Genomic DNA, 19,018 nt, shown 5'->3' with positions numbered 1-19,018 from the left:
CTCTGTTCTCTTCCTAATGGGCTGTAATTTGGCTTCCGTTACCGTCGCTAACTCTGGGCTGCTCGAGCACCTCACACCTGATCTTGGCTCTCCAGCACTGGCTGCTCCTGGTGGTGTTGCTGGAGGTGGAATTACAGCTTCTCCTCATCCTTTCTGCTGTGGAGCCTCCCAAGGGCCAGTCTTTCCGTCTTCTCTACCACATCTTCTCTTCAGCCTATCATTGTCACAGACAATAAAGCCCATTCCCCACCCTCTTCTCCATTCCTACCTTCTCTTAGTCCCCCTTCCTGTCTCCCCCATCCCTGCCCCCCATCTTTGCCCTCACTGTACCTGGCCTGCATGGCTGCCTATGTGCATTGTTACCATTTCTCTTTTCTCCTCACTTCTCCATTTCTCTTTCATGCCAATCTATTCTTTGTCTTACACTTGCTCTCTTTTGCTCCATTCACCCTCCTTTCCACCTCTTGCTTTAAATCGTTTTGTGAGAATTTACTGGGAGGGACCGACACAAAAATGAATGCCTTTGTATTGTAGCCTGCTCAGTTGAGAAATGGTCCCCTTCAGTTTCCAGAGCTTGTCTGACTGGCCGTGTTTGTGAATGCTAAATTCACCTAATGACATACCTCCCATGGGATGCCCTTGGTCCAATAAAAGCTATTACCTCACCCACCTTGTATCTCTAGCCTAGGGACGAATTCTGCTAGCTGTTTGTTTGAAAACTCATTGTGGGGAGACCATCTCTTTATTCTCCCTGCAGAAGGTCCTGCATGCCTACAGTGGATGCTGCTAAGATGTCAGCATTTCCCAGTGCTTGCCACACAGTGGGTAGCTGAGCTTATCATGGTTTCCCCCTGTATTTAGGGAGGCTCCATGTTATCTCTGTAGCAAAGACTGGCAAATATGGGCTTTTTAGTGGCTTCCACAGTATAGATTGATTAAACAAATGATAAATCAGAGCAGGTAACAATTGTAATAAGGACAATAATGCCTCATCTTTATTTTTTCAAATCCTCTGAATGAAATGTTGACCTCAATTTGGCATGTGAAAGCAGACAACAAAGGCCACTGGATAAGGTCTCGTGTGAATCATGGAAAGAAATAAAGAGATTTTTATTGACCAGGAATGGCAATAAACAAACAAGGAGGAGGTAAATTTCACAGTGTGTATTACAGGTTAACAGAGAAGGAGAGGAGAAGATTAACAGAGTCTTTCATTTTCTTTTTTTATTATGTATATTTTCATTAGAAAACAACCTTAAACACCTAAGAATAGTTTTCTAATAAACATCAGCTCATGAAGAGCACTTAGAAGTTTCCATTTGGGATTCAGGAGAATCACAGGACAGTAACACAGTCAGCATGGTCATTCCTTAGAGCAAATCCCTCCCTCTTGACTGAGTTTTAAGCCTAACATTGCAGCCTGCAGTTCCTCCTTGGTTCCTGCTAAAAATCAGGGTTCCCAAACACACAGAAGTCTCCATAGAGAGTTTCTAATGAAGTGTTTTCATATGGGCATGCAGTTTTACTTTCATCACTTTGTGGATATCACGATTCATACAGGGCCTTATCAATGGGCTTCAGTGATTCATAAGGGGACATGTCACCCCCAGGACAGAACCCTCTTCAGTAGAGGATCAGATTGCAGCCCTCCTAAGGGCCTTCAAAGGGACTAAAATGTGATTCAGAGCAGGTGCAGAATTAGCCTATTTGTTGTAAGTATACATGAATGGGGCAGTTGCGGGGGGAAGAGGGGGAAGGCAATGTCTTTTGCTTTCCCCCCTCTGGCTGCTCCCTTTCTTCCCTCCTCCTTAACTGGGAAAGGATGAAAGTCCTGAACTGGGTCAGTGTATAGCAATGTGCCTGCCCCTTAGGCGGTGATTTCACTGCAATAAAAAGGGGAGGCTTTTACCTCAGGGTACAGGTGTAAGCTATCCCGAGGAGTAAACACAGTGAAGACAAAGCACTTTACTGTGAGGTAAACTACCTCATGATAAAACTAAAGTGCCTTCTCTTCACTGTGTTTTTTTACCTCAGGTAGCTTATGTGCATTACCCTGAGGTACCCCCCTCCCCATTTATAGCAGTGACGACAAAGCCTCAGAGTGAAGCTGTTCCAAAGCCAGGCCCTGCCAGAGCGAGGTTCTGTTGGACACACCAGTTTAAGGGAAGTGGAGAGATGTTTGTGTCTCCATCCAGGAGAAGGAGGGCTCTCCATACCTCTTGTATCAAAGAGCTACTTTGCCATTCAGTGTCACTGATCCTCACGTTGGAGGGGCCAGTGAGGATGAGGATGTGGTGGGTGAGAGGAAGGAAGGACTAAAAACTTGTAGGATCCAGGGCAAAATTCTCCAACCACAGGTGCAGAGAAACTCCAAATTTCTCTCACGAGATCAAAGGCACAGGCAGTTGTAGGGCAGCTGGAGTTGTGCACACCACTCTTGTTCAGGTGAAAGCTGACTCTTGAGAGCGGAGCTGGGGTAAGGAGATTTGGCGGGCTATGTAGCTATCATCTTGTGTAGGTAGGAGAGGAGAAATCAGAGCCACCAGAACAGGCAACAGAAAATTTACAGGGGAAAAATGAAAGGCTGGGTAGTCAAGGGACTGCTGTGCTGAATGGAACTGCTCCTCTTAGAGGTAGCTCTGCAAGTGTCTTTGACCACAAAAAGGGTGGATCACATAGAGGTTGTATCCACGTTCCTGGCCCCTAAAGGCCTATGATGCCTTTGATAAAGATTGGTGCCAGGCACATGCTGTTTGTGGGGATGAATACACTCTCCCATCAGTAGAGCTTTAAGGATCTCTGACAGCACCCGTTATTGCAGCTGGGTGACACCTGGTTTTTGTAGTTACCAGTGCCCCTCTGGTGCCTGCATAAAAATATTTACTTGACTTTCATGATACTTTTGAACCACCTTGACATCACTGCACTGGATGCTGATGTGACATCATCACAAATGATGTTTTGATATCACCACCCTCCTGTGATGGCACAAGGTGAAAGGTGCACTTGCTGGTTTATAAAGCCAGCGAGCGGTGAAAGCAGCTGCCGTCATCATGGGTGAAAACACCTCGGATAGACACAGGAACACCATTGCTGGCTTTGACCACCACTCAGAGGAATTGTCTGGTCACTTGGTGGAAATCTGAGCTCTAGGAAGGCTCTGTGGCTTTGGAGGCCACCGTTGGTCAAAGACTGGGCACTGGGCAGGCAGCAAAATAAAAATAGTGTCCTTGTTTTGTTCTATACAGAAGGCCTTGGTGTGTAGCAGTAACAAAATGTAGTGAACAGTCTCTCCTTACTCCTTGGCTCCTTTTTTGTTTGTTTATTCAGTTCTCTATATTCTGAATAACATCATCTTTCTCCAGAACACTTTGAAAAGCAGGTTGTTTATAGGTAGGTAGTAAACAAGCTGAAAACAACACTCTCAATGTGGCCTAGAAAAGAATCTCCCTTATTCTTTCCCCATGTTCAAGGACCCCCACCTCTTGTCAATAAACTTGTGACTTGTATGGTTCCAGGCGTTTGTGCTTTCATATCTTTGTGCTTGCTTGAGTATGGCTCAAATAATTTCAAGGGGCCTTTCGTCTATGATCCACTGCACTTCAAGACCCAAGTATCTCTCTCTCTGTCTCACACACACATTGACTGAACATTTAATCAATGATTGGCCAAGAATCCCATGCAAGGATTTCTTTTCTCCTTCTTCTGCCTACCTAGAGTAAGGTCCTGCATTGTTCTATCTACCTAATTAACTTCTGTCAAGACTTTTTTTTTTTTTAGGTTCAATAAACTAAACATTCTTTCACGGTTGTTTTTCCCCCCTCTCAAGAAGAGTAATAGTTTTGTAAACTTGTAATTCCGGTTCTGGAAGAAGAAACTTCATTCTCTCTTCAAAGAAGAAATTCACCCACTGACCTGGAGGTAAGTTGAATAATAAACCAAGATATTTTTGACGTTTTTGTTAACAGTGCAGAAACTTCATGGTCTTTTCTACTTGTATACAGTGTGATAGATGTCAGATCAGACACTGTTCCATCAACTACACTCACAGCACTGGAGGGAATGCTCTGGAAGCCATCAAATGGTTACTGTTGTAAAGGAAACCATTGCTTTATTCAGTATATCTCCCTTCAGCGTTGAAGTGGAGGTAAATGGTCAATACAGTAGGTTCCTGCACTAGTTGTTTATCTCTGGATTCTAATGTGAGTGCTTTTGGTCACAAGTGCTGGTTTCAAAACACTACAGATATTTATCCATGTTGCAAAATCATCCTATAGTTTATGCTGTAGGTATCTCTACTCATGAGAAGCCACAGTCTGGGCAGGCAGGGTTTTGCCACATGCCAAGAGAGGGAGTAGAATAGCAGGGAGTGCGTCATGAGTGGGGTTCATTGGTACTGGGGGTTAGGGTCCCCTGGCACTAACCATTAGGGCATATGCACTGCTGGCCCCAAGGGCTCAGTCCACCGGAATATTCCAGTGTTTTACATTGATTTTCCCTCACTGTGCGTAGCTGACAAATGCTAACAGGAACTGCTGGTAACATGCTGGCATTGTAATGAAATGGGAAGAGGAATTAGCTGGCTGACTGGCCTTGTGCTCTCAGCTGCAATGCAGGAGTCCTGGGTTTGACTGCTGGTCCCACCTCTCTGGATCCATGGGGTGACAGTGCTATGGAGGCAGCTTGCTTATATCCTGAGTGAAGGTGAGCTACCTCCTTGAATACTTTGTCCGCTGAGTCAGAGATGCTGCATTACGGCGTTGTGCTCTCGGTGTCGCTCACCCTGTGGTGAGCTACTCAATGCCCTACAAGACATGTGGCACGTCCACTGGAAAAAAATCAGGCCTCTCCCTTGACAAGAGGGACCGCTGGCAACCGTACGCAGACAGCAGCCCTCAGGATGGTCTCCAGCCGATGGCTTTCTCAGCCGGAAGGAGGTTGGCTGTGATATGGGGCCTACTGGAGGAACTGGGGTTTGAAGGAATCCTCAGGGATCTGGCAAGTCTGAGGAGGTTTGTTCCTGTTTCCCTGAGTGAAAATACAGTTAGTAAAGCCAGGAAACGTATTAACTACTATTTCTTCCCCGTAGAAAAGATTGGCATCAGTGTCCCTGATCCAGAATAATGCCAGAAGCACGCATCTCTTGGGACATTTGTGGCAACAGTGATGTGCTCTTCCTCAGGGCCTGGCCACAGGAGCAGGATGATACCGGTGCATCTTCAAGGCCCACCATAGAAAAGCACAGGCCTAGCGTTATTAAAGCAAGGCAAAAGGGAAATTCAGACATGTGTTTTGAGAGCCAGCCCACCAGTGCTGACATTTGAAGCGGGGAATGGAGTGTTTTATTGGCTTTCTGGGCTTCCCGACCAACTGGTCCTGTGGGAGCTGATTGGCAGCAGGAAACTATGAGTTTCAAAGTGAATATATATTGAAAAAACAAAACACAGCAAGGGCTGTGAGTCCTGACCAGAGGGGCGTCAGAAGAAGTGGAAGCCTGGACCACGTAGACCCCCTACTACAGTCTAAGTGTGTGCTTGTGCTCTGATGGGGGAGGTGGGAGGAATGGGCTTGAGGGTGGGTGTTTGGTGGAGAGACTGGAAGAGCAATGAAGGCTTGTGGCCACCACCGAAATTTTGGGCAAAGAGGATAGAATTGAGAGAAGTCACACAGAGCAAAACCTCTCCAAAAAGGCAGTAAGTGACCCATCAAAGCTGACAGAAAATCAGGAACAAAATGTAACAAAATGTGAGTAATTTAGCAGGACCACGAATCATTTCAGACCCCTCATCTCTCCATCAGCCACCTCTGACTGTTTCACCGTGCCATGAAGCACAAGAGCACAGGAATGCCCGATGGCGGTTTTGCCCCTACCCGCCCTCCCCCAAAACAGCTGTTGAGTTCTTTGCAAACAGCATGATCTGAGGGAAGCAGGGCTCACTGCTTTGTAAGAATGGCATTAAAAATACAAACAAGAACTCTTTGACAACGAGGCAAAGTACTTGAAAGAGAAGGCAAGATGAGCAGTGACGTGTGGGTGGGGTGATGCCAGGGAAGGGATGCCTTCCATAGAACGGCTTTGTTTAGCTCCGTCATCTTGTCCTTCTGCCCTCTGCAAACCCCCGCCAGTCCACGGTGTGGTTTGCATGTCTCCATTTTTGCACTTTTTATTGTCCTGCATAGGAGCAGAAATGAGGGGACGGGGGAGGAGAGAAGAGCGCATTCTGCCATGGAACATAGATGCTCATTGCTATTCCTGCCATCTTCAGAGCCGCTCCAAAAAATAATAAAAAAACCCCAAAACGTGCACACATCGCTCTCAGACCAGCAGCCTAGATGTTCGTAAAACTCAGAAGCACTTTGCTCAGGAATAAACTGCTCTGAAAACAGAGGTTCCAATTACACCTGTCTTCTAGGAGATTGTGCTGATGGAATGAAAGCGAAGATCCTGAGCACTAGTTCAAACAGGAATTATTTTGGGGCAGTTCTCTGGCCTGTGTGATACAGGAGGGCAGACTAGATTATCACAGTGGTCCCTTCTGGCCTTGGGAATCTATGCTTAAGAAAGCGTTATAATTAGTTTCCAACTTCCTTTAGCTAACGTCTTATCTACCTAGGTACTTAAGTGCTCCTTGTCACCATAGTATCTGATGCCCAGTCATTGATGAACTTGGCAAGACTGCGTGTTCTGTTCATTTGGTTTGGCTATTAAATAGCTGAAATAGGTCTTTGATTCTTAAACCATTGTGGAAGGGCTCAGAAGGTCACCGTCTCTGAAACTGGGCTCCGAAGCCAAATGAAAGGGTTTTCCACTCATGAGGGATGCTTCAGCCACTGAACAGCCCAGACCCAGACAGGCCAGTTGCAACTGGAACATATGTTTCTAAGCACATTGCATGGAGAACACGTGTATAGAAAAATGTTGTAACAAACCCATGGCCAAGTAGGACCATGTAGTTGTCACTATGCTGCACGTTAGAGCCACTCAGAACGTCATACGAAAGTGGCAGCACCCTACCACTTCAGCAAAAGGGGACTCTCTGGTAACAGTGTAGGGGCTATGATACACCGAGCTGAGCAGTTTGACGTTTGTCCAGCAAAGGGCAGTGGGTGCTCATTCCTGCTAACCAGCTCATTGCTATCTATTTTACACACACTACCTTATCATGTCAATGGGCTTTGCAAACATTGAATCTCACAACACCCCTGTGAGGTAGGTAAGTATTATCATCCCCATTTTGCAGATGGGGAACTGAGCCGGAAAGATTAAGGGACTTGCCCAAGGCTACAGAGAGAGTTGGTGGCAGAGCTGGAGTGAGATGACTCCATCCTGTGCTCAGCCCACCAGGCCATGCCTCCCTTTCATGGTGAGATGTGCTTCTGACCTTATAAACTCCCAACCTGCTAACCCCAGTGAAAGGAATTTGGTTTTCCTTATCCCATAATGGGAGTTGGAGGGGGATCAGATGACACTATTTACTGTTACGTCTGACAGCCCCCACCCCTGTCAGAGCATCACAAGTGGCCATCTCTTGTGACAAGAACACTGCCCTTTGGAAAAGCCCCTGGGGCACGAAGAGGCTGCTGTGTTCCCTTGCGTTAACCAGACTTTGCTAGACTTTACCACAGGAGCAGCCCCGTAAGAGACATGCTCCCAACAGCACCTTTCAGAGGTCATCAAAACAGCCCCGACCCCAACCAAAAGCACTCTTTGGTAGACAGTGAGATAGGTCAGCTATACAGACACTGGCCTCCCAGAAATCATGTTTGTTTGCATGGCTCCTCATTTCATCAGCTGTCTTGGGATTAAATCTTATCTCAGGGCAGAACTCAACTCGGCTGGAGTTTCAGAACCCACATGTCATCTGCCATAAAGACACCTGTTCCGTTGCATTCTGATATTCAAAGGGACACTGTCAAGTAATGGAGGCCCAGAAATCTGACCTTCCTTAAAATGCTTATCCCTTCTGAGAGCTAAATTGCTTTCAGGCCGGCAATTTCAAACCCGGGCGCCCAAAGTCAAACCCGGGCAACAAAAATGATTAGGGGTCTGGAACACATGACTTATGAGGAGAGACTGAGGGAACTGGGATTGTTTAGTCTGCGGAAGAGAAGAATGAGGGGGGATTTGATAGCTGCTTTCAACTACCTGAGAGGTGATTCCAGAGAGGATGATTCTAGACTATTCTCGGTGGTGGAAGAGGACAGGACAAGGAGTAATGGTCTCAAGTTGCAGTGGGGGAGGTTTAGGTTGGATATTAGGAAAAACTTTTTCACTAGGAGGGTGGTGAAACACTGGAATGCGTTGCCTAGGGAGGTGGTGGAATCTCCTTCCTTAGAAGTTTTTAAGGTCAGGCTTGACAAAGCCCTGGCTGGGATGATTTAATTGGGGATGGGTCCTGCTTTTGAGCAGGGGGTTGGACTAGATGACCTCCTGAGGTCCCTTCCAACCCTGATATTCTATGATTCTATGAAAGTCCATCAGCTAAATCCATATGTAGGGGCGTGAATCAACTCCCATGGCTCCAACAGAAGCTGCAAGAGGCGCTCAGATACCATTGTGAAGGGTGGTAATAGAAACCCCTAAGGCAGGAGACCCCCCAGCACAGCTGGAAAGCAGGCTGCTTTCGTTCATCTGCTTACATATGGGTTTTGGCGGCTAACTCCAGGCACCGGGTTTGACCATGGTGGCATTGGTTATTTTTGATTTGCTGTGGCATTGCTCCAAAACCAGTTAAGGCTCTGCATTGGGACGGTTTCTGCTCTTCGGCTACGCTAACAAAACAGCTTTGTTCTCCAGGGCCGTGGTGCAGCACCGTCAGCAATGCTGGGGCACATGAAAGTAAACGGCGCAGCCATGTTTGACTTCTGGCTGCAGTAGACGGTCGGGAGGAGAGGGGCAGGGCGGGGTGAGGGCACAGCGGGGCAAGGCCCTGGCCAGGGGAGAACAGTGTGTGCCAAATGGAAAAGGACAAAAATCAATAGGGAAAGAATTTTTATTTTCAAGTTTTTAAGAGAATCTGACAAATGATGGAGAGTAAAAAAAAAAAAAAAAAAAGCCCCTAAAAACTATTTAAAAAGTACTTGACAGTGTCCCTTTAATACCCACAAATGATTCAGCCATTGTGCATTGAAAGAGGATGTTCCTGAAGAGCAATTGATACTTTCGTGGATAGCTCCTAAAGGAGACTTATTAAAAGCATAATATATTCACTCAGGGACTGTGCTCCCTCTTCAGACTAAGTCTTTGTTAGCTCATCATTTAGTCTTTTCCACACAGTCATTCAGCAGACTGGATATCAAGGGCTTAACCTATAAGATTGAGTGAAGTGAGACTCTCTTGCAAGTTGAGCAGCAGGGATATACAGATAAAAAAACCCTCTTATGAGAGTCTGAATCACAGATGCAGGAGAAAGCTGTGGAGATGGGACTGGCCTAATGTAATCAATCAGGGGTGATGGGGTATGAGAGGAAATTAACCCGGAGCAGCCTCCTTTCTCAAAGTCTGCCTGGAGGATGGTTTTTGTGAGCGGGAAGGTTTGAATGTGGGATCTGGGGTCATCATACCAGTGCTTGTGCTTCAAACACCCACCACGCATCTGTACAAACTTCGCCAAAAAATGTCTGTCAAACCCGCTCCCAACGCCATTCTCCGAACCCCTTGCTGATTTTTGTTTTGGTGAAATATGGATGGATTTTTTTTTTAATATTAAAACTGAAAAATCCCCAGCCATTTCAGTGGAAATACTCTTTCGCGAGTAATACAGGGCTCCGGAATGATTTATGAAACAAAACGATGACTCAGATCCCTGCTTAATACAATCTGAAAACTCCTCCAAATACATCGCTTCCGTCATTCCCCTTCTGTTTGTTATCATCCCACACTGTGTGTCTGTGTGCGTGTGGGGCGTGTGTGAGTGTGTGCAGAACATTACCCATCCCAGCTAATAAAACTTGTAAGACATGCTAATACCGGCTCTTCCTCGGCTTCCCCAAACTTCTGCCTAGTTAGCTGTTAGTCCGTATTGCACTTGTTTTGTTATTTTTTTAAAAAATAATATTGACTGGCTGGAAAACGTTAACCTCTTTAGCATGAGTGTGCAGCTCTGCCTCCATCTTCTTCTTCCTCAGTTGGCCAAGTGCTGCTTACACCTTGTGCAGCTACCCAGAAAATTAAAGGCACACCATGCTTCTCTGCTCTTGAGTTCTTTGTCTCCTCCACTTCGCGTTAAGGCCTCCTGAATTCCGTTGCTCAGACTGTTGTGACCCTCATGACGAGCTCTCTGTTCGTGCTAGACTGGCTTCTCTGTTCGTGAGGCCTCAGCTGGCTGAGTATATGCAAGATGGTGTAAGCACAGTGGTGGTCAGACAGGGTGCCGTTGGCGTGGCTAGTGCCCCGGACCCCGTTGTCGGCTGGAGCGGAGTTGCTGGCTGTACCACCAGTGGAGGATGAATGGTTGGTTTGGGAGGAGGTTCGGAGGTTTGTCCTGGTTCCTGTTTTTTGGTCCTCCATGTCTTTTGTTTTGTCATAGTTCAGCACTTTCCACTGCTGATTTACCGCCTGCCACCGTTTGAAAATCCGGTAAACCGAGGGCCCTTCGTGTATTATTAGACCTGAAGGGAAGGCAAAAAAACAAGAGGAACTTTAGAGAGAAGCTGTAAACACAGCTCAGCATCACTCCCTCTAGCTGCCTGCTTAGTGGCCCATAAACACAGCTCTCTTGGTCAGCGTGCATTCTACGATAAAGCAAGGTTTTTAATTACCGACTGGCAGAGCACAAGTCCTTGTGCTCAGCCGGACCGCCTTCCACCTGGATTAAACAGATCACAGTTTGATCTCAGCAGTCAGCAAACCCATCTTACATGCAGCAGGATGGCTTATTCTATACAGCACCACAATATCCCTTTACCAATGCACCTCTTGGTTTGATCCGCCATACATGCTGTAGGTCATGACTCAGCTGAAAATGTGTGCATGGGGGGTATACCTGGAATCTATGTGCTGTTGGCAGCCATTGGGCTAACATCACATGAACATGTAAATCAAATCTAACTGCATGCATAGCAGCAGCAGGGCAGTGGTTGTCTAGTGCCTGGAGCACAGGGTCTGGGAATCAAGACACCACAGTTCTATTCCTGACTGTCACTGACTTGCTGTGTGATCCCAGGAGAAGGACTTAACTTCTGTGTCTTGGCTATATCATCTACAAAATGAAGATATATGATACGTACTCGTCTTTGGAGAGTGCTTTGATATTGATGGATGAAAAACCATGCAAATTATTCATCATAGCATTTTCACTAATACTGTGTCTGGGACAGGGTGTGTGTGTGTTTTTCTGGAATCTGTCTACCTGCACACATTGTATTTTCTGGATCCACCAGACAAACATCACACATGGTTATAACAGAAGTGTTGTCTAGTGGTTAGAGCAGTGGACTGTGACTAGAACTCCTGATATCTAATCCTGTCTACTCATTCCTAAGACATTGGATAGGTCAGTTCCCCTCTCTGTGCATCAGTTATGAGGTCTGTCAAATCAGGATAGTAAAAATACTCAACTCCCTTGCAGGGGGATTGTGATAATTAATTACTTAATCTCCATAAATCATCTGGAAGATAAAATATGCAACCTACATGCTAAGTAAGTAGTAGTAATATTCTAAATACAGGACTCTACCCAGCTGCTCTGATACCGTAGAAAATGGCACCGTATAAATGCCTTGCTAGCTAGCTTAACCAGATATAGATAGATTCCCCACACACTGGACTAGCATATCCTACTGACCTGGGGATAGAAACCATGACACCGCAAACGTGCGGGCTTAGCTGACATATTGTAACATTATTCAATAAATCAAATTTCAATCTTGGTCTGAAACACTTAATTTAAAGTAGGATGTTATACAGAAGTAATTCATATCAACCTCCAGATCAGACGTTGTTGGATGGTTCGGTGTACAGTGGTTCACCCATTACAAAAGCACAATAGCTTCCAGGCTACTGCAAGTATTCCAACAGACAGATAAACACTGAGTCAGGCCAGAGCCTGGGTTGTTTGTTTTCTCTTGGTACTGTTGGTTCACTCTGTCTGGGCCACGATCAAGATCAGATCAGGATGAGAGAAGCTTCCAGGTAGAGATGCCCCATTCACCAGCCTGTGAACTTTCATAAGCATAAATGCAACAGCAGAGAATGAAAGACTCATAGAATCATAGGACTGGAAGGGACCTCGAGAGGTCATCTAGTTCAGACCCCTGCACTCATGGCAGGACTAAGTATTATCTGACCATCCCTGACAGGTATTTGTCTAACCTGCTCTTAAAAATTTCCAATGATGGAGATTCCACAACCTCCCTCCGCAAAAAATTCCAGGGCTTAACCATTATGACAGGAAGTTTTTCCTAATGTCCAACCTAAACTTCCCTTGTTGCAATTTAAGCCCATTGCTTCTTGTCCTATCCTCAGAGGTTGAGAAGAACAATTTTTCTTCCTCCTCCTTGTAGCAATCTTTTATGTACTTGAAAACTGTTCTCATGTCCCCGCTCCGTCTTCTCTTCTCCTGACTAAACAAACCCAATTTTTTCAATCTTCCCTCAGAGGCCATGTTCTCCAGACCTTTAATCATTTTTGTTGCTCTTCTCTGGACTTTCTCCAATTTGTCCACATCTTTCCTGAACTGTGGAATGAGAGTCAAAGTCAAGTTCTGCCAAAGCCTGGAACTTGACCTCGCCACTTGCATTTCACAGTGGGTTTGTAGCCGTGAGTGCTAATTAAAATGACTTCAGTATGAGTGCCAAGCACGCCATTGCAGAAGTCCTTATAAGTACAAGTGTGCTGTGGAAATAGCATTTATGTATTTATAAGTAAAAGTAGAAGTGCAAGTACTTCCCACTCCTGTATGATAAGAATGAGCTTATCTGTTATAAGAATTTGCTTATCTGTTTTTTTCTTTGGACACTGACCCGTCACAGAGTTGTTGCTGCAGAAAAGTATCCAAACGGGGGGCCTTGTACTTTGGGGTTTCCCCAGACACTACGAACAAGTCTCCCCACTGCTACTGAGCTGGGCTGGGGAGTGAGTCTACCCATTGCTGGTTGTAGTGATCAATCAGAAGTGAAAGGGGTGGGCTGCCACCCTCCCTGGTTGGTGCAAGAGCTGGGCTTGAAGCTCCCAAGCCAGGACAATGGGTGCTGGAGGCCAACCAGAATCCAGGAGGTATGTGATTGTTTCAATCACCTATTTTTAAAAAGTATCTGTGGATAAAAAACCATGGTGCTTTATCTACCTTTACGATGTACTTAAGTACTAAGTACAGCATATTTGAAGCACTTAAGTATTTTGAAGTGCTCTCCCTAGTTGTACTTAACATGGGAACACTGCATGTGGAACTGCATTTCATCAGAGGGAAACTATTTATTGCCATCACTGATCAACCAAACCTTAACTGTTTTGCCCTCTGTCCAGCACTCCTCCATTCTGTCCGACACCCCAGTGAACTCCATTGGAACATCAGAGTGTTTTGTCATGGCTGGAGATACAGCCAACTGGTTGCACTTCCTGTCCTGAGATGTAAGGCTGCAGCCAACAGGTTATTAGAACAAACATTTACTTTAAAAGCTCATCCTAACCTCCAATGGGCAGCTAGAAAATGGAAGGCAAAAGAGTTTGTCTTTCAAAATGTAACTCTGAAGCACTGTCATTTACTATCTCTTTGTAGATTGACTAGCACAATGGACTCTGAGCTGGCTGAGGCTGTTTGGCAATAAAAATGTTAAAGAAATAATAAAGAGGTCAGAGAGAGTAGGGCATCAGCAGGGAGAAAGGTTTGGGAATCGCTGAGACCTGGGGACAAGTTACAAACTTACCTAAAGATGCGATTGTAAGCAGCGTCAGGATGAGCTCCACCCTGACATCTGGTGGTGAGGTGTGGCAAGTTGTGGAAAAGAACTTCAGGGGCCGATCTCATTTGCATAGGCACACCCACCACGCCTAGAATGAGACCATAGCTGCCCAAATGGTCACTTTGGCTGCTGTGGGATCCCCAGTGTCTCTGTTATTGGGGCAGGAAGAATAAATTGTTATTACCCTGATTATGGGAACTGTGCTTGGAACTGTACGTGGCCTTTTGTTATGATGGAGGGATTCACCATCAACTAAGTAGCACTCGCTAGGCAAGGGTCATGGGTTCCAAAACTGTGTGAATGGAGAGAGGTTGGGGACAAGTATTAATACTTGGTGGCATGGGCCCCTTGGTGAGGGCTTTACATGCTAATTGCACTTCCTCCTCTCTCTACTGTGGACTATCAGAGCTAATTTTGATTTCATTAGAAGTCTAGTTATAGGCTGCTGAGCTCACTTTGGGCTGATGGTGCACCAGCACTGGGGCTCCCCTACTACAAGCTGAATTCACAAAAGAGTGAAATCACTGAGTGTTGTGTTAAGTAGTGGGGGAGCCTGAAGCTATATTGTGGAGCGGTTGGCGGGCCAGCTGGTGGAGCAGTTTGTGGATGGCAGGAGCTGCTTGTGGGCCGTGGAGCTGAGCGAAGGAGTTCGTGGGGCGGCTGGCGGAGCGGAGCGCTGCTATGGAGCTATGGGGCGGTCAGCTTCAGATCATGTAAGGTGCCTCTTACCCCCGTCCCATTTCCACCCAGGTTGGGAGGTAAAGCTCCGCAGATAAACTTTTGAACTCTGGGGCTGCCCTGACCAGGGACAGAGACTTTTGGGGCATTGGACTTTTGGGACTTTGGGTGATTTGGGGTTGCTGGACTCAAGAACCAAAGGGAAAAGGGCATGCCCCAATTTGCTTGGGGTGGGTTTTTTTTGCTCATGGGTTGTGTTATGAATCCTGTTGGTGGTGTTTCCCAAACATAATGCCACATTGTTTCTCTCTGTTATTAAAAGGCTTTTGCTACACTCAGACTATGTGCTTGCGAGAGGGGAAGTATTGCCTCTTGGAGGCGCCCAGCGGGGGTGGTATATATTTGTCCCAGGTCACTGGGTGGGGGCTCGAGCCGGTTTGCATTGTGTTATTGGAATGGATCCCCTAGATATTGAACCCGGCCCTTGTTGCTGCCAACTCTGACGGGCAGAAGGGTTACATGATAATCAAATGTAACCTACAAGTACAATGTGAAAGGATCCTTTTTCAAAACATGGAGGCCTATTTGCTTGAAGTTAAATGTGTATATATCCTCCTGACTGCAATTGCCCCTATACGGACCATAACCACACATGCTGTATAGTGGGTATATGCATGTGCTGGTAACCATTTAGCTGCGTAAAAAGACATAGGCTCGCACAACCATCTGATCCGCATGTCCAGCTATGTATGGTAGCTGCACTTCCATTGCACAAGTTGCCTTAAGTGAATGAATGGACAACATCCCATTTAGATCATTGACTTATTAACCAGGACTATGACTGAGTTGTCACCGCCAGCAATTTTGAACATGGTGTTGCAAAAGATGTCATGAGGTCAGTGTTAGGGCCTAGTGAAATTTGCCAGTGGCACTCACCACCATATGGAATGCCACTCATTTTGGGGTTTGTAATAAGCTGGAAACTCTCTGAAAAGTTCACAAAATTTTTGAGCAGTTGTGGGCTAATTAAGGGTTGGATGAGAAATGGGTAAAACTGGCCAATTTCAACGGAGCTATGCTTTGCTATAGAGGCTTTGTTCCAACCTGATAATCAAAGCATGACTAGGAAGGGATGAAAGTGTCTACCAGATGTCCCCTGATTGGGAAACTGCATCAGCACTGTTCTGGTGTCCAGCTCAGCATCTGCAGAATTTAAGCTCCAATTTAAATAAAAATTGAGTGTCTAGCCCTCCTGGTTGTGAAGAAGACCTTCGGAATGTGACCTGAGGCAGTGCTTCCTGTGTGACAGACAAATGATAGCTCTGGAAGTGCCCCATTCCCCTCAGTGGGACATTGGCTCTGAGACTTTCTGACAACACAAGTGTTCACATGGTTAACTATTTCACTGCTGCTCATGTTAAATAAACAAGATTGATGATGGAATCTGGTATTATCTTTGGTGCAGTTTCTCCTCCCAACTGGCACAATGTGCAGGGCCCTGAACTTTGATTAGCTGCTCACGTCAAAAAAGGTAACAATATTAACAGCTGGCTATTCTGGAACAACAGAGCTTGGACTGTGGGTCAAGTTTAGAGTATCACAGATTTTTTTCCATCCTGCTTCTTGAGATTTGAAGAGCTCTCGTCATGGGTCATCTTATCACAACCCAACACCTAACTGTCATCACACAAAGTCTGATTTTTGTTTCCTCCCTTGAAATACAGTTCAGAACTGTTAACATCAGGCATAGGACAGGCCCCTGAAAAGCAGCACTCCTCTGGGATATTTTGGACAGATTCCACACCCAGACAAGGAAACAGAGACCTCTGAAGCAGCTCTAAAGTGGGTCAGTCCTTGAGAAGGAACATTAGATATGTATTTAAATGAGCTGTCTGATCCCTAAAAGGGGATAAAATTCCATCCTGAGCACTGCCAGGTTCAGTATTTCTTTGAGATCACTTTAAGCCCTGGGTCAAAGAACCCAAACTGGATATTTTCTCCTCATCTGTAAAATACCCTCTATGGAATAAGATCCATTCTCCCAAGTATTAAGCATGGAGCTGGGATTGTAAATCCTCTTTTATTAGCTTACCACAAATATTACTGAACAGCCTGATTCAAGAGGGTAGTTTTAAAAATTCTTGTTTGCTAGCCTTCTAATTATAAATGTCTATGATCTTATGCTGTTTAATGTGTGACGTTGGTGGATCGGTTGTGACGTTGACTGAGCCCCAGTTTTTTCAGACAATTCTGGCTTCAAAATATTCATAAAAGTGCAAAATAACTTGTTTTCCTTTGTATTTGCCGGGCTCTAAATTACTTATCGATTTCCCAGTGCCGAGCTCAGGAAGCTGTAAAATTAAAAGGGAACTGAGCAGAGGAGTGGGCAAGGGGCGGAAGTAAAGGTGATTCATTTGAAACAGTAAATTCCAAGAGAGAGCTGGAGTCAGCCAATTAATATCAAGTTGTGAGAAATTGTATGCTTTCATCAAAACAAATTTGGGTTAAAATATAACTCGAAATTCCTGCAGGCAGGTCCAGAGACCCTCTTCCCAGATGTACCATCACTCTGAGGACCTTTCTTACTAACTGGGGAGAATCCTCCCAATTCAAGGCCTTGTTTATCTGGAGAAACCTGTAGAAGGAGTCAAATTCTGCTGGAATCTCCGTGTGTGCTTAGGAGCCATTCCTTAAGGCAGAATGGGCAGGTGGGGTTCTGAACCCTCAAGATGCCCCATGGGGAAATTTCATGGACCTCATGATGTTTGGGAGTGGGCAGTGCCTCTGGCCTGGCTGCCCAGTCTCCCCACTCCCTGCATCACAGCATGGCTCCCCTCCATTCCCTTCAGGATGCTCCTTTCAAAAACTCCCTCTTCAGGATAGAAGTCTCTGAGTTTGCTAGAGAACCATGTTGGGGCATATGGCTACCACACGAAGCCCCAGCTCTGTGGTGTCAACAAGGAGGGGCTCCCGCAGAATCAGGGGTGCTGAGGAATTTTTCCTTCCATCCCACCTTTCATACGTGGGGCACCCAGTTTGACTCCCCTTCCCACCTGGTCTGAGAGGGAGCATAAGGCCCTAAATCTAGCACACTGGCTTAGGGCAGCCTGCCACCCCACATGCAAAGAGCTCGCTCTTTCTATTAAGTCCTTTCTCTCCATTAGATGCAGGTTTTCCTACTCTCTATCTCGTTTCCTTATTATTTGATTGAATTCCGTATTCTATTCAGGTTCTCATTCCATGTTCACCACCATGGTATTTGAGCACGTGTATGGGCCCAGACCTGTGCCGAGAGAGAAAGAGAATATTCATGTATTATGTCACAGCTCTCAAAAGTGAGCTCAACGCCTCACAACGCAGATAAACCCACCAATGGGTAGGCAGCTGGGGCATTGTGACCACTGCTTACCATGCTACCCATAATCATCTCATTGTTACCTTGTCTTTTCCCTCTTTGTTGTATCAACCTGTTGCCTCTTGTTTTATATTTAGATTGTAAGTACTTTGGGGCAGAGACCTCCTTTTTGTTGTGTTTTTACAGCACCTAGCACAACAGGGCCCTGATCCTTGGCTGGGCATTGCTCCTGTAATACAAATAATAATAATAAATGAGCCCTGCTCCAAGGCGCTTACAGCCTAGTTTCAGATCAGACACAGCGAGGCCATTAAAGAATGGGGCGGAGGGGCTGGATGGACAGACTTACACCAATGAAATTTCACAAACACTCAGCAAAGACATGAGAGCAGAGGCTCATGGAGCACGGGGTTGGCTCATTAATTCCTTGAAGAAGGAATTTGTCTCATTTTATTTATCCAAGTTCCTGATTTCAATCATGTTGTTTTTGTCCCCAAACAGAACTGGAGAGGTTTCTTTTCCGGGTGATCAGCCTGAGCCTGAGGAGCGGAGCTATGGCTGATGGAAAATTTCATTTCCACAATCCGCTGCTTGCAGACAGCTAATCCTGCGCGTCTGTTCAGAGAAACAGCATACGTGAAACACAGGAGTCAGAAACTGAAGCACGGGAAAGAGTTTCTAATAAAGGCCAGGCAATAAGTCTGATGTGGCTCTGGTGCTCGGATGGATAAAGAAGAGCATGGCGCGCTGCACCTGTCTCCAGTCAGTGCTATTACACCTCGCTGTTCTGAGCGGACCATTCAAAGCGACAACGGAGAAACCACTCTCACGTGATTCGTAACGGCTCATTTCCGCACAATGGGAGCCTTCGTAACATGTTACCTCACCATGTCTCTCCTTCTCAATTTCCCCCTCCCTTCTATTGTCTGTTTCACTCACTCGCTGTGTCTCGTCTTATGTGAGATTGTGAGTTCTTGGGGCTACGCACCCTTCCCAGTTGTGTATCTGTACAGCACCCCTCACAATAGGGCCCCGGCCCACAATGAGGCCTCTGGATGCTGCTGCAATGTTGCTGCTATTCTG

General features: G+C 45.9%; 1 protein-coding gene across 2 annotated transcripts in view; it reads right to left on the bottom strand.

Moving 5' to 3' along the window:
• Positions 1 to 964: 964 nt before the first annotated feature.
• Positions 965 to 19,018, bottom strand: part of MARCHF4 (membrane associated ring-CH-type finger 4) — a 171,600-nt gene continuing 153,546 nt past the window's right edge. For both annotated transcript variants that reach the window (XM_048869884.2, XM_048869885.2), the window contains exon 4: positions 965 to 10,611. In XM_048869884.2, the coding sequence (XP_048725841.1) occupies positions 10,250 to 10,611 (362 nt within the window). In that variant the 3' untranslated portion in view covers positions 965 to 10,249. The remainder of the gene's footprint in view (positions 10,612 to 19,018) is intronic.

This window comes from Caretta caretta, chromosome 11 (assembly GCF_965140235.1).
Source record: "Caretta caretta isolate rCarCar2 chromosome 11, rCarCar1.hap1, whole genome shotgun sequence".
NCBI lineage: Eukaryota > Metazoa > Chordata > Testudines > Cheloniidae > Caretta > Caretta caretta.
The sequence above is the reverse complement of the archived record's forward strand: the minus strand, read 5'-3'. Positions and strand labels throughout refer to the sequence as shown.